This window comes from Aegilops tauschii, chromosome 5, assembly GCF_002575655.3.
Source record: "Aegilops tauschii subsp. strangulata cultivar AL8/78 chromosome 5, Aet v6.0, whole genome shotgun sequence".
NCBI classification, from domain to species: Eukaryota; Viridiplantae; Streptophyta; class Magnoliopsida; order Poales; family Poaceae; genus Aegilops; species Aegilops tauschii.
The window spans coordinates 338,221,833-338,236,594 of NC_053039.3; the positions used below are offsets into that span (position 1 = coordinate 338,221,833).

Below are 14,762 nucleotides of genomic sequence, written 5' to 3' on the forward strand. Positions count from 1 at the left end.
TCTATTTGTATATTTATCTTAGTAACCAAGGACCATCCCAGATATTGACTATTTTCTCCATCCTAGTTTATACCATCCAATGTATCTCCTTACATGCCCTAGACAGCATCCTCTCCTTCCACCCTTGAATCTTCTTCCAATTTTTTTGGAGGAAATATCACTTTTGATTCAGCATTAATTCCTCACTGAAAACCACTTGAAATTATTCCTTCCAGTGGTCATTTTTTGTTTTAGCATTAATTTCTAGCACCCCTGAGACTTCTTTTATGCACCAAGCAGTAAGCAGTAGTGTTCACGCTGAACATGATTGTAGTCTTCTCTTTTTTATGTGTTGACCTGACAGGGATTCATACAGACTCAAAATCACTTCATGGTTGTGCTCACCACATCTCCTTAACTCTCATGGAACGTGTCAAGTTTTCATGGTGGTGGTCACCACATCTCCTTAACTCTCAGCAACATTTTATCGGATTTCTCTCTATAGACTCATGCCTCTAGCACGCTTATGTAATCGTGATCAAAACCCAGTTTGGTTAAACTTTTCGAGTACTATATTCAGGTGTGGACACTCTTCCACCTGTCCTTGTTCAGCAAAATAAGCCCACACTTTCTATGTATAGCCTGATAAGAGTCTAAACCAGGGACAAATCTAAAAGAAGGGCAGAAACTTCTACATAGGACAAACAAAGTCCAACATGCCAGTTAAGTTACAAGCCTATGCAATTTAAAAGTTGTGAGAGTAAAAACCATATACAATGTATGCATCATTTTTCAGTATCAAAATGCTGCCCTAGCTGTGGCGCGTGCCGCTTCACGCTTCATCTGTGCTTCTTTCCCACTTCCTCGAAAATAGTGATACACGCGCTGCATGGAGCAGATAATTTTGGTGGTCAATTAATTAGAAGTCCATTAATAGGCTCTTCAGAATCCACTGGATCAAAGCAAAGGTACTGAGATAAGTGAAGAGAAAGTATCACCTGAATGACCCACATGCTTAGTGACGACTCGAGGCAAAACATTGCAAAGCCAAGAAAGTAGAACACCTGCAAGCCAGATGGTTATGAAAGACTTAAGATATTGTTTTCTATTGTGGCAAATTATATCTAACAAAATAACTTATACTGTTGACTCGTGAGGTAAACAACTTGACTCACCCCTACAATGACGCTCTTCCCTATCAAGCTGATCGATGGGAAAATCCCTCTGCATAAACAATAAACAAGGTAAAGGAAAATATATTAGTTCTTCTACATAGTTGCTTCAAGTCGCGTTGGAAGCAAAACTAGGAAGTGTCATCATAACATAAAATAAGATTATATAGAAGAATGAAGTTCTTGTTTGTTCTAGGAAAGAGTTGTGAAAAAACTGAAGCTTGTTTTCACAATTGTAATTAAATAAATCCAAAGCATAGTGTTCTAGTTTTTTTGTTGATCTGACACAAGAGTTGACTGTCATTATATTAAGAAGAAAAGAAGATTGTAGAAACAGAGCATGCCCAAAAGGGTCCCAACACTCACATAGAATACCAAGAACGCATGCACACGTGCACACACACCACCCACATTCAAAAACATCAGAAAAGATGACAGTCGCACTAGGACAAACCAAACAAACAAATACCAAGGCCAAATAGACTCCAACTCAAAGGGCACCGGCAAAACACTAAAGAGGGGATTCCTTTGTGATCTCTTGTACAAGCCGACTGACGCAAGGACTCCTACCCTAGAAGACACAACAATTACAGTATTTCTAAAGGAACTAGGAAACTAGCATGACCAAGGGGTGGAATCTCTTTGTTCATAGTATCCTAGTGAAACGTGTCGCAACAAAGTAGAAGTATTTGTTGAAAACTCACGTTAGTGATTTTCCCACGAACATAATTGAAGGAGAAATAGCTGCGTACACGCAGAAAGCAATATGAACCTGTTTTGGGGAGTCAGCAAGAACAAATAGTGAGCTTATTATCCCTAATAAAACAAGTACATATAATATGATACAGGGATGTGAACTGTAGTTTTTGCATCAACTTCATAGGGTACTTACCAAGTAGAACAGGAAAAACCATCCAAATTTCAAAGCACTATCATTCCTGTAATATGAGTTGTAAACAAAAAAAAATTGACCCAGAACGATGATCTATTGTTATTTCCATGTATAAAAAATCTAAAATTTTCATCAATACTGAAGTTGCATATGTACAAAATCAAATGTACCTCATGGCGCGGTAAAGTGGTCGGTACCACAGATAGTAGGCACCTGGGCAACCAAGAATAAAATAGATGACTGCAAGAAACCAGATCTTGGGACCTATTCAAATAAAATTCAGTTAATGATGCATATAGCACCTAAGTTTTATGCTATAGTCTTTCACAAAGAAATTTGTATGCTATACAATATGCACCTTCCCCTTTAATCCAAGCAGCAGTAACACAGGCGATGTTCCAAAACAGGCACGTGATCAATCCTACCATGAGACAAGCAAATATTTAACATTGCCAATCAGTAAAATTCGCATTATTGCTGATGCATGGTGGCCGCAACGTAAACTATTGTCTTTTTCTATATTTTTATTAAACTTGAAGAATGTAATTTTGAGCAAATGGCATAGAAAACATACCCAAAAGTGATGCAAAGGCGAAATACTGTGTTCTTTGAAGATGCACGGGTATCTCATTTTTGATATCATGATGAATGATGGGGAAAAAATGAGGCCAATTTTTCTCTTCTATGACAACGCCAGCTGCAAAACAAAGAAGGGAATTCACTAAAAAGGAAGAAGAAAAGCAAACTCAAATTACAAGATGGTACTGGGAAGAACAAAAGAGAGAGAAAAATAGATTGAGAACAGAAGCTCCACCTCGTGCCGCAGCTTCTTCCCTTCTTCTAATTTCCTATATGGTACAAACCAAGGTTCAACACGTCTATTTCTATTATATACTATATGCACAATACGAAAGAAAATAGATAGATCACTAGAGATTTTCAAATAATACAAAACATCCGACCATTGATTTGGTGAACCATTTCATAATTATGGATCACCGTAATTAGATTTTTTTTCCAGAATTGTATCTAAACATATCAGTTAAATCAACATAACTACCTTAAACAGATCAAAACCATCATATGTTTATAACTTTATATAAAAAGATCACAACCATAAGGTTGTCATAATTGTCCTAAAGTGTCAAAACAATTATATCTTCGTAGCCATAACTAAACACAATGTGGCTATCAATTTTTTTTTATAATTTTACCTAAATAGATTGTTGCCACTAGACATGTTGGCTATAAACGACCGAGCGTCTAACTCTAGCAACCTAAAATTTTAATATCACTGAATGATCTAGTATCATGAACTAATGACCTACCAAGACTCAAGATCCAATCTTCGGTTTTATATATATATATATATATATATATATATATATATATATATATATATATATATATATATATATATATATATATATATATATATATATGTATGTATTAGTCTAAGATTATGTACAAGCAACACAAACTTTTTTTGTAACCGGGCAGGACAAGTGATTATTTTGATAGAACATGAGCATAGAGCACAAGATCAAACTGAAAGCAAACTAAGAAAAAACTAAGTCGTCGAAAGAAAAGAAATAAGAAAAAAAAAGTCATATGTCCATGTGCAATGCCAACTATTGCAATTCGAGGGTTGAACCCCAACCAAGAACCAACAATTTGCTTCATTGAGGATACAATCTTGAATATACTATTTTTGTAACTACAATGATCATGATGATGATAATAATAATAATAATAATAATAATAATAATAATAATAATAATAATAATAATAATAATGACATATTTATGTGTATCAAAAAGTAAACACAACTAATGCCTTCCCACCACAATTGTGCAGGACACATTTCCTGGATATAAGGAGTATAAAAGAAGGCAGTGTGGTCTATTTCAGTTGTTATCTAGATACCTTCTCTCGCCTGTTTAACTCAGCTTCCTTGGCCAGAAGCTCCTTCTCCATTGTCTTCATGTCCTTCATATGATCAGCAAGCAAGATGAGCTTAATTGGTTCATGTTTGGAAGTTACATCAAAAAAAGTATTTAAACCTCAATCAAATAGTATGACTACCTTGTTTGTGTGTGGGGAGGCAAAGTCGTTGTAGAAGTCAGCTGGCTCTGGAGGAAGAGGCGAAAGGCGAGTGCTGCTAGGAGGACTAGGCCGTGGTTGCTGCATCAAGAGAATGAAAGATTCATTTGATATGACCGGCCAGATGAGAGCGCTTTTTAAATATTTTTTTGGTAGGAACATGTTATGCACTACAAGCTGACCGTTGCATAGAATGAACCGCCGGAATAACCGGATTGAGTAGCCGGTGCTTCTCTAGTAGCCTTGTCCTGGTACAGGAGCATGATGACTCGGTAAAGTTACATGTAGAACATCAACTGGTCATTATCTCTCGTTTCTTTGATAAAGGCAGTTTTTATTGATTCAATAATTTATGGGTAAGAAATAATAACTGATGAGTTGGTAAGAAACTAGCTTCTATTCTAAAATCTGATTTTCTCCCAACCAACCAATAGCATTTAGTTTGTCCAACTTTTCTTATTTCGATTCAAGCAGTGGCGTAGCCAGACCAGTGTGCCAGGGTGGTCCAGTAGTAGAAATATTTATATAAATTTATTTATTTTCAAAGAAATATTTTTTCTACCGCACTATATACATGCTATGGGGAAATTTCAGGGTGGTCCATGGACACCCTGTCCACCCCCTAGCTACGACCACTCAGTCTTTACGCTGATACGATACTTTTCAAAAAAAATATAGGTTCGTGTTTGCTTCTCGAACTACGACACGTCATTTTGTCTTTCCAATATACTCCCTCTGGTTTTTTTTGCGCATATAAGATTTGTCTGAAGTCAGGCTTCGTAAAGTTTGACCCAATTTATATTCAAAAAATATCAATGCATGCAATACAGAATTTATACAATATGAAAATCAATTTCACGACGCGTCTAATAATATTGATTTCATACCGTGAACATTGATATTTGTTTTTCTATAAAGCCGGTCAAACTTTATGACAAATCTTATATGCAGGGTAAAAGAAACGGGAAGAGAGTATTTTGTGGTTTTGCAGGAGCGCTTGTGAACCAAGCATGCGGCAGCATGCTAACAACAGAAGCAGTATTGACCAACAAAGGGTGCATCCGGGGAAAAGAAGCAACTCATGAAAGTACATAGGAGTAAAAACCGGAGGTAAACCAAAAACAACAAAGGAGCAAACTAAAACAAGAATCTCCCCGCCATTGATGACCGAGTTAGATGGAACAGGTGGGGAGGACTGGCCGACTGGAGCTCGCCGGCGACCTTACCGCGAAAGGGTTGACCTCGTCGCCACCGCTCTCCTCGAAAGGGTTGTCGTACCTCGTCCTCCCCGCCATGGATCACCCCTCGCTCGCTTCTCCTCCCTCTTGGCTTTCCCCTGCTTTTCCTCTGCTTCTGCCTGAGCGCAGGTGCCAGGAGAGAGACGAACGGGCAGAGCAGCCTGTGTTAGACGGGCCTCAACAACTCCACACTTGTTCTAGGCAAGGAGGCAAGGAGCAGTTGGTCTTCACGAGAAGTTGCATGCATCAGCACTTCTAGAACTAGAACGAGGATAGATTTTCAAAAAAAAAGAGAACGAGGATAGTAGTATAATCTACAGTAGTCATGTACTAGTATAAAACCATGGAAATTCCTTGATTTAAAAAAAAAATCCACGGAAATCTTGGCGAAGTCCGTGTGTTGATTTTGTCCGCCGCCGTGTTTACTTTTTATTGCCGTCGGACGAACGGGCCTCTTACTTTCTTTTCTCTTAAGCATGACTTTCTTTGCTGCCCTATCCACGCTAACTTGACAGCGACGGTGTATACTAAGCATATCTTTCGTTTACACGAACGATCGGTATGCAACAAGCTGCCGGGAAATGACACGCTCGCAACTACTAGCAACATCAGAAAAGAGAACTAGCAACATCAGAAGGCACACACTGGACCTTTTCTTTTTCCAATTTCTGCGTCATAGGATTTCTTCTTCAGATAATAAATAAAAAGGAATACTACTCACAAAAATAATAAGTCACTCTTTGGTTGTGATTAACTATAACCCGGACTGTCACACACAAAAGACAATAATCAATCCACATGCTTGATCCTCTCCCCAAACCGGAGGAGCCATGGCGAGCAGGGATGTCGAAGCTCAAAACGATGGACGCCGCGATGCCGCGTCAGGCCTCATCTCCGCCTCCTTCCCGCTTCCACGGAAATACCGATATACTCTCTGCAAGTAACAGCAAAAGTTTTCAGCAGAGACCACCTTTTGGTTTTGCCCAACAGGAAATCTATATATGCAGCTGTTTGCCTGCAGCCTACCTGCATGACCCATATGCTTAGCAGCCCTTCCAGCACAAACAAGATGAAACCAAGGAAGTAGAATATCTGGAAAAAAAAGTTTAACAGTGAGCTCAGTTCGATTAATGTGTGGATGTTGCAAGGGACCAGCGGTTGGTTCTATCCCTGCAACCAGCCCTTGTCTGAAGAATATGACAAAGTAACGCTTAATGTTCAGATTAGTGTAATGAACTAGTAGATTCGAATCTGGAATTAGGAAATTTCAGTTTTGGTAAAGGGTTCTGTTGGTCACAATTGTAGAAATACATTGATATAATATCCACTCACCCCAATCGTAGCACTGTATCCTATCACGCTCAGTGCTTGAAAAATTCCTCTGCAAATCATAGGAGAAGACAAATAAAGTGAGCCTCAGGTCTAAAAAATACAGTAAGAATTACAAAGTATGACATTGATCTCTGATAAGTAAGTAGACAAATGGCAGGAATTATAAAGTGGTCTATTCTGCAATGAAAATACAACTCTTTACACCAGTTTGTTCAAAATGCAGAATAGCGCAGTATTATTTATTTGATCTACTAATAAATAAATAAGTTGGACAACAGTTCCCAACATTCAGTATTTACCTTCTCAAGGGAAAAATGGAATTTTATTCACAAAAGAGGTTATGTACACCGGCAAGATAACTTACGCCAATGAGCGTCCCAAGAACAGAATTGATGGCGCAACAGACGCGAATATGCAGAAACAAATGTGGAACTGCAGATTCAACAAAAAAACATGAGACATCCCACTGAAACAAGTACATAATACAAGGATCTAACATGATTCAAAGTTATCCATCTTGCACAGTAAACTTACAAAATAGAACATGAAGAACCATCCATATCTGAAAGCACTCTCTTTCCTAGTGAAATTATGATCATATCAAGTGGTGAGCAAGAAATTTAACCATGCACCAGAACTAGTTGAAGACATTATAGCAGTTTATCAGAAAGAGAAATAGAGTACCTCATCGCACGATAGAGAGGTCGGTACCACAAATAGTAGGCACCTGGGACTCCGGTAATAAAATATATGATGGCCAGGAACCAGATCTTAGGACCTGCATCTGCTCCTGCATGTTGAAAAATAACGAAGATTAACTAAAACAACACAAACAGATGTGTTCAGGTCATGTTTTAAACTATATACATGAACATTCCTAAAATATATATCCAAACATTGATAAATAAACGAAGTTTATCCGAACATACTTTCCCTAGCTGAAATCCAGAAAGCAGTGACACATATAAAGTTCCAGAAAAGGCATATAATTAAACCTGCATGGAAAATCTAGACGTGATTATTCTGGAACTAATAGTAAATCAGAATATATATATTTTAAATAGCTTTTGTATCTGCTGGTTGTGTACCTAGGAGCGATGCGAATGCAACATATTGTACTCGCTGCAAGTGCACGGGTATATCATTTGAAATATCCACATGGATGACAGGAAAGAAGGCAGGCCAATTTTTAGGCTCTATAAGAACTCCGGCTGCGTATGATCAAGAGAGAAACGATGAAGAAGTTATGCTGAGTTTCACAGGGATTGATTATGTAGTAGTACTATCTGAGTATGATCAAGTTAAAGTTTACCTCTTGCAAGAGCATCTTCCCTTCTTTTTATTTCCTAGAGAAAAACAAAATTAGAGAAAGACATACTACAACTTAGTAATAGATGTAACCAAAATAAAAATATAGAACTACATATACGTGTGAAATCCAGCTGCATACTTAATACAAAAGCAATGGCAAGCCAAGCTTGATTTTATCAAGTACATACTTGTTCTCTCTTGTTCAGCTCAGCCTCTTTAGCCAAAAGTTCTTTCTCCTTTTTCTTCAGGTCCTATGTTTGTAGGCGGCATTATAAAAATGATATGCGGGTGATGTATAAAAAATAAAAACGAAAATAAATGAAATGACAATAGAGAATTGGAACCGCAAGGAAACTAATTAATGAGATGAAGTGTAACTCCAGATTCCAGTACTAACCTAGTAATTTGGCTTAACTGAAAAATCAGTCAGTACTGTCAAATTTCCCCCAATATACTAGTTATCGTTAGATGGATTCTCTAGTAAGTTAGTTAGTTGTGCAGGGCTTGATTTTTATAGTTTCCTTGTACTTCAATCTTGCTGTAACTATCCTACTGGCGTAGGTTCATGATCGTGTAAGCCACAACAGAGGCGATTCCTATACTAACCAACATAAAAATACGCGTGCTGGCCCCTGGCTCACTGGGGTCTACGGTCCCCAAGGTGACGATGCAAAGATGGCTTTTCTTGAGGAGCTTCAAGATCTTCGCACTAGTATTGCTGGGCCCTGGCTCATTGGAGGGGACTTTAACATGATTACTTCGGCGGCTGATAAGAACAATAACCGCATCTCCCGACGCACCATGAACCGCTTTCGGCGATTTATCTCAGATCATGGGCTCTATGACATCTACATGCATGATCGACGTTATACCTGGTCAAACGAGCAAGCAAATCCCACTCTCGTCCGCAACGACCGCGTTCTTTGCACTCCCTCCTGGGAAACGGCCCACCCTCACTGCCTCCTCCGGTGTCTTTCATCCGCGGCCTCGGATCATTGCCCCTTGCTCCTAGACTGTGCCGTCCGATCCCCGGGAGGTCGACGCTTCCACTTCCAGAGATTCTGGCCCAGGCTTGAGGGATTCCACTCCACGGTGCTGGCGGCCTGGAACTCCGTCGCCCCCGACCCGGACCCATTCCGGCGCTTCTTCGCTCGCCTCAAAGCCACGGCCCGCAGCCTTCAGCAATGGAGCTCTCGTGTCATCAACAATATCACCACCCAGCTGGGCGTTGCTCGTGAGCTTATTGCACGATTTGATGCAGCCCAGGACTTCCGGCCCCTCACCTCCGCTGAGGCGTGGCTGCGACGCGAGCTGAAATGTAAATACCTCGGGCTCGCATCTCTTGAGCGCACTATCAGGCGGCAGCGCATCCGGCTGGCTGGCTTAAAGAGGGTGAAGCTTCCTCTGCATTCTCCAAGATCCACGCGTCTCACCGTGCTGGCAAGAATAAAATCTTCGACCTCACCGTCGATGGGCACCATGTCTCCGGCGACGAGAATCTTGCCCGGGCTGCTTTTGACCACTTCTCTTCCATTCTTGGTCGTCAGGACGTTCGAGGCTTTACTGTTGATCTCGATGCTATCCACCACCGCTCCTTCGACTTATCTGAGCTCGAAGCGCCTTTTACACCCGACGAGATTTGGGAGGCCATCAAGAAACTTCCTTCCAGCAAAGCACCGGGCCCTGATGGGTTTACCGCGGAATTCCTTTGCTCCTGTTGGGATATCATGAAACATGGTCTCTGTGCCGTCTTCGACAAGCTCTACGCCCTAAATGGACGCGCATTCCAGCGGCTTAATGAGGCTCTCATTACCTTGATCCCCAAAAGACCGGACGCGGCCTTCTTGTTCGACTACCGGCCCATTAGCCTCATTCACCTCGTTGCGAAGCTCTTCGCCAAAGTTCTTTCTCTCAGACTGGCTCCTCGTCTGGGCGAGATGGTTTCGTCCAATCAAAGCGCCTTCATCGCGGGAAGAAGCATGCATGACAACTTCATTCTCGTCCAGCAAACGGCAAGGCAGCTACACAGGCTCTGGCTCCCTCGAGTCCTTCTCAAGTTGGACATCGCTCGCGCCTTCGATTCGGTCTCCTGGCCTTTCCTTCTTCAGGTTCTGGAACACTTGGGATTCGGGCCTCGTTGGAGAGAGTGGATTTCCATCCTCATCTCCACGGCCTCCACGAGGGTCATGATCAACGGCACACCAGGCCCCCCCATTGCTCATGGCCTCCGGCAGGGCGACCCTGTCTCTCCGATGCTATTCACCCTTGCCATCGATGTCCTCAACTCTCTGAACCAACACGCGGTCACCACTGGCATCATTCGACGCCTCACAGAGCGGCAGGCCGCATCGAGCGTTTCACTCTTCGCGGATGACGTGGTCATCTTCTGCCACCCTGACCCGGCTGAGCTCACCGCTGTCAGTGGTATTCTGGACTTCTTCGGGTCCGTTTTCGGTCTACGCACCAACTTCGCCAAATGCTTGGCCGCGCCGATTCAGTGCCCTGACGATGTATCCGACGCAATCGGAGCCTCCCTAGCTTGCCCAGTTGTGGCCTTCCCGATCCAATATCTTGGGCTTCCTCTATCTCTCAGAAAGGTCCCGGCTTCCCAGCTCCAGCCCATCGTCGACAAGCTGCTCCGCAAGCTAGCAACTTGGAAAGCTGCACTCCTCTCACGTGGGGAGCGCCTGGCCCTGGTTCGGCAAGTTTTAACGGCCATGCCCGTGCACATTCTTCTTGCCATGTCGCTCTCCCCTCCTATCCTCAAGAAGGCGAACAGGATCATCTGAGATTTTCTTTGGCATGGCCGCAAAGATGCTCGTGCGGGCTCCTGTCTCGTCAGTTGGGCGCGAGTTTGCCGCCCAATCGAGCTTGGTGGCCTCGGGATCCGCGACCTTCACCGGACGGGCATCTCTCTGCGCGTCAGATGGCTCTGGCTGTCTGCTTCTGATAGCTCACGCCCTTGGTCTCATCTTCAACCGCCCTCGGACCTCGAAGCACTATAATTTTTCCGGGCCTCGACATCGTGGATCCTTGGCAACGGCACCTCTTGCCGCTTCTGGACTGACAAGTGGATGCAGGGCCGCTCCATCCAGGAGCTTGCCCCGAGCCTGGTGGCCCTTGTGTCGAGCCGATCGCGCTGCTCTCGCACGGTCGCGACTGCCCTTCACGATCGCACCCGGATCAGAGACATCCATGGCTCCCCAAGGCCCGGAGGCCATGCTCCAGTATGTGGATATCTGGCGCAGACTCCAGTTTGTCGCTCTGACCATGGAGCCTGACACCATCCGATGGAAGTGGACGGATCATGGCGCCTACTCTGCTGCCTCCTGCTATGGTGCTCTTTTCACTGGTTCCATGGCGTCCGAGCATTGGCGCATCGTTTGGAAAACCGACGCCCCCCTCTCGGTCAAGTTCTTCATCTACCTTGCATCCATCAATCGCTGCTGGACGGCCGACCGGCTTTCTCGCCGCGGGCTTCCGCACGAACCGGCGTGTGTGCTATGCTCTCAGCAGGCCGAGACCTTGCATCACATCCTTGTCGAGTGTGTCTTCGCTCGCATCGTCTGGCAGGGCATCCTCTCCTGGTGCTGTCCCACGATCGCGGCTTCTGATGGTTCGCTAGGGTTCTTCGACTGGCTGAGCGAGACCCTTCCTTTGATGATTGCCGACAAGCGACGTGGGCTCTCCACAATTGCGGTGCTTACGGCATGGTCGCTTTGGCGTCACCGTAATGCTGTGATCTTCGACAAGATTACACCCTCTTCCACCTCTCTCCTAGCTGCGATTCAAGAAGAGGCACGCTCCTGGACCAGCGCCGGAGCTAAAGGACTTAGCACTATTATCCCTGTAATGTAATCGTTCTTGTAGGGCTGAGCATCCCATTCCCATGCTCACTTGCATCGCGGTAGCGCCATCCTTTGTACGCAAATGCCAACCTGTACGTTCACTCCCCTATCAATGCAGTGATACGATTCCAAGCATATTCACGAAAAAAATACGCGTGCGGCCTCCTATGGGATGTGAGAACGCTTCCTAAACCTTTGCAATTATTACTCAAGACCTTTACTAGTTAAGATAATTATTTCAGGAAAAGACGGTACTTGGGTAGAACTTATAGAATTAGTTTATGTTCAAGTACACATATCTAAGCTGAGATGAAACTCGCAATTACATTGGTAGTTCTTCTCTGGTGCTCGCGTCCCTCGCGTCGCCCCCGCCCTGGGCGACTCGGGGGCCTCCAACCCTAGGCACCGTCGCCGCCCTCTCCTTCTCCCCTCCTCGCGCCGCCGCCGGGTGACGCCGCTGGGTGAAACCCGCGTGGCAGACGGCGGCGGCGGGGGGACTCCCTCTCCCGACTCCCCTTCCTCCGCGGGCGGCGGATCTAGGCGGCAGGCGGCGGTGTCCTGCGGCGCTCGCGGTTTGGCGCGAGGTGGCAGGCCTCGGCGAGCGGTGGCGGGGCGCGGGGCACACGGCGGCGAGCCTCGGCAGGCGGTGGCGGCTGCGCGCGGGGCTGACTCCGGGGCGGCGGCGCGGGCATGGATTCATCGTGGATCTGATCCTGTGGGCGCGGCCTCGGCCTCCCCTGCTCGGCCGGCGGGTCTCGGTGGGGGGGGGGGGGGCTTCTCCCTGCTGAGATCTGGCTTGCGGGATCTTCCAGATCCCGGCAAGGATGGCGGCGACCCGTGCACGAGAGATGGAGGTCTTTGATCAGATCTGGGTGAAAACCTGCTATTGGCTATTGCCAAGGCCGGCGATGGCGACGCTGTCTGCGTCGTTCCCTTCCTGAAGGCATCGTCGTGGAGAAGTTCAAGGCCACTCTCTGCTACCTCCGGGGGAAACCCTAGATCAGTAGATCGGATGACGGCGGCTCTCTGGTGTCGTTTCCCCCCTGGGGGCGTCATTCTTGGAGGTGCACACGAACTCGAGGGACTAGAGGACGGCGACTTTGGTGGAGCGGTGCTTCATCTTACACATTGATGGTGGCGGATCTCGGCGGCATGGTGCTGTGGAGACTCGGCGTCTGATGCGCGGAGATGGACTCGTGCAGGAGGAGGAAGCTGTCTGGCGTCATGGGGACGTCGATGGCAGAGTGGCCAGACAAGGTAGAAGCCTCAATATGATCTGAAGACGGACCTGTGGAAGATGGCGGCGACGACACACGAGTGCGTCTGACCGGATTGTGCCCCAGACCCGGTATGTGGCTCGGCTGGGGCCTCCGGCTTTTGATGTTAGGCTTAGGTGAGTGGTTAGGGTAGTGGCCCAGCTAGCACCCCTTCATCATATGAATAGGAGTAATGGCATATGTTGCCAAGATGGTGGATTCAGGTATATTGTTTGTAATACTTTGTAAGGTCCTCGAGAATAATCAATAAAGTGGCCGTATGCATCTCTCAGATGCAGAGACCGGGGGTCATCCTCCTTTTCTAAAAAAAAACAAAAAAAACACATATCTAAGCTTGAGATATTTTGCACAACTCCAAAACAAAGGACAAAACCATCATCATGCACATCCAATGACTGCAAAAATGTTAGGCTAGTGACAAGCAACTGAAGAATTCTATTCTTGACCAAAATTTAGAAAGAAGACTGAAGAAGTTGAGATACCTTTTTCGTATCGAGAGGCATATTTACAGGTGCACCGATGTCATTGTAGAAGCTAACTGGTTCATGAGGGAGCGGGGTCGGGCGTGGTTGCTACATAAATACAAAAACATATAAGTCAGATCATGATACAGTTGGGTAGATGGAGCTACAACAAAGGATAGCATGAAATGTACAGACATAATTTGAGAATCATAATAAACTTGTTGCTTCATAGTTCATTTTACTTGGCAAGCGACAAATAATTATGGTTGTTCTTGTGGATTTTCTCCCTTATGATCTTCCCTACCAAAGAAGTTACAGACGAAACTCCTAATCAAGAATGAACATGGGGCTGCATATGTATCACTCTATGCAGAAGTCGGAGGTAATGCTTCTTTTCTAAAAAAAAATCAGGAATGAACGTACCGAGAAAGGGTTGACCTCGATCTCGACCTCCTCGAAGGGGTTGTCCTGCTGCCCCCACTTCCCCGCCATCGATCTTCCGCTCTTGTGTCTCTCTCTGCTTTGCTTTGCTAGCTGACCCCGGTAAATAAAAGAGCAGCAGGCTGCTACTGGCTAGCTCTTATCACCCGGAAATTACACCCTGCCGTCCCTGCATCTGCATGAATGAAGCTAATTAACTCGGCACCCCCGGCTTACACGGTACGTAGGACGGCCTCATTTTTTAATAGCTTGTCATTGTGCACAACGCCGTCTGGTAGCGGCGGAGCTTCGCAGGCATGTACAGGGACGTAGTAATATGCACTGGGCGCCGGCCGGCCGGGCCTGCGGTGGCGCACAAGTGGCAGCTGCTGCATAGGCTCAAGGTGGAGTAGCCAACTTGCCTCCCCTTCGCTGGACACACTGGACTCAGATTCTTAGAGAAGCATCCACGATAACTTTCTACTCCCCCTTCAAGTTGTTGGATGTCAAGAAGACTTCTGTGATGACCCGAACTCTCAAGGGTCCAAAAGTCTCTGTGCGTATGTCATACTAGGCCCACACTGCTAGCATATCGAAAAAGGCTTTCGCCCCGCTTTATATTATAAAGCCAACCACACAACAAGCATCCAACATGGTCCAACACACACGCGCACACACATACGGAGGTCCACAAGGACAAATAGTACACGAAAGGGTCAATGCTGA

General features: G+C 45.1%; 2 protein-coding genes across 2 annotated transcripts; both read right to left on the reverse strand.

Annotated features, from left to right (window-relative positions):
• Positions 1–325: 325 nt before the first annotated feature.
• Positions 326–5,590, reverse strand: LOC109745788 (secretory carrier-associated membrane protein 4). The gene is made up of 13 exons (XM_020304898.4): positions 5,373–5,590; positions 4,329–4,394; positions 4,129–4,227; positions 3,970–4,032; positions 2,858–2,891; positions 2,618–2,740; positions 2,402–2,464; positions 2,214–2,307; positions 2,044–2,089; positions 1,856–1,923; positions 1,155–1,203; positions 978–1,043; positions 326–864 (listed from the first exon to the last, which is right to left on the reverse strand). The coding sequence occupies exons 1-13, from the start codon at positions 5,439–5,441 to the stop codon at positions 778–780; spliced, it is 927 nt and encodes a 308-aa protein (XP_020160487.1). The 5' UTR covers positions 5,442–5,590; the 3' UTR covers positions 326–777.
• A 639-nt stretch (positions 5,591–6,229) lies between these two features.
• Positions 6,230–14,108, reverse strand: LOC109745786 (secretory carrier-associated membrane protein 4-like). The gene is made up of 10 exons (XM_045228918.1): positions 14,040–14,108; positions 13,635–13,724; positions 8,216–8,278; positions 8,029–8,062; positions 7,805–7,927; positions 7,646–7,711; positions 7,401–7,503; positions 6,717–6,765; positions 6,411–6,476; positions 6,230–6,318 (listed from the first exon to the last, which is right to left on the reverse strand). The coding sequence occupies exons 1-10, from the start codon at positions 14,106–14,108 to the stop codon at positions 6,238–6,240; spliced, it is 744 nt and encodes a 247-aa protein (XP_045084853.1). The 3' UTR covers positions 6,230–6,237.
• Between the last annotated feature and the right edge of the window lie 654 nt (positions 14,109–14,762).

Excerpts from the sequence above, each read along its gene's own strand:
- LOC109745786 (XM_045228918.1), bottom strand. The coding sequence starts at position 14,108 with ATGGCGGGGAAGTGGGGGCAGCAGGACAACCCCTTCGAGGAGGTCGAG. Across the intron at positions 13,725-14,039 it reads TCGAGGTCAACCCTTTCTCG|CAACCACGCCCGACCCCGCT; the intron begins GTACGTTCATTC and ends GTATTTATGTAG. Across the intron at positions 6,319-6,410 it reads TAAGCATATGGGTCATGCAG|AGAGTATATCGGTATTTCCG; the intron begins GTAGGCTGCAGG and ends TGTTACTTGCAG.
- LOC109745788 (XM_020304898.4), bottom strand. The coding sequence starts at position 5,441 with ATGGCGGGGAGGACGAGGTACGACAACCCTTTCGAGGAGAGCGGTGGC. Across the intron at positions 2,308-2,401 it reads TGCTTGGATTAAAGGGGAAG|GTCCCAAGATCTGGTTTCTT; the intron begins GTGCATATTGTA and ends TTATTTGAATAG. Across the intron at positions 1,204-1,855 it reads TTCGTGGGAAAATCACTAAC|AGGGATTTTCCCATCGATCA; the intron begins GTGAGTTTTCAA and ends TTGTTTATGCAG.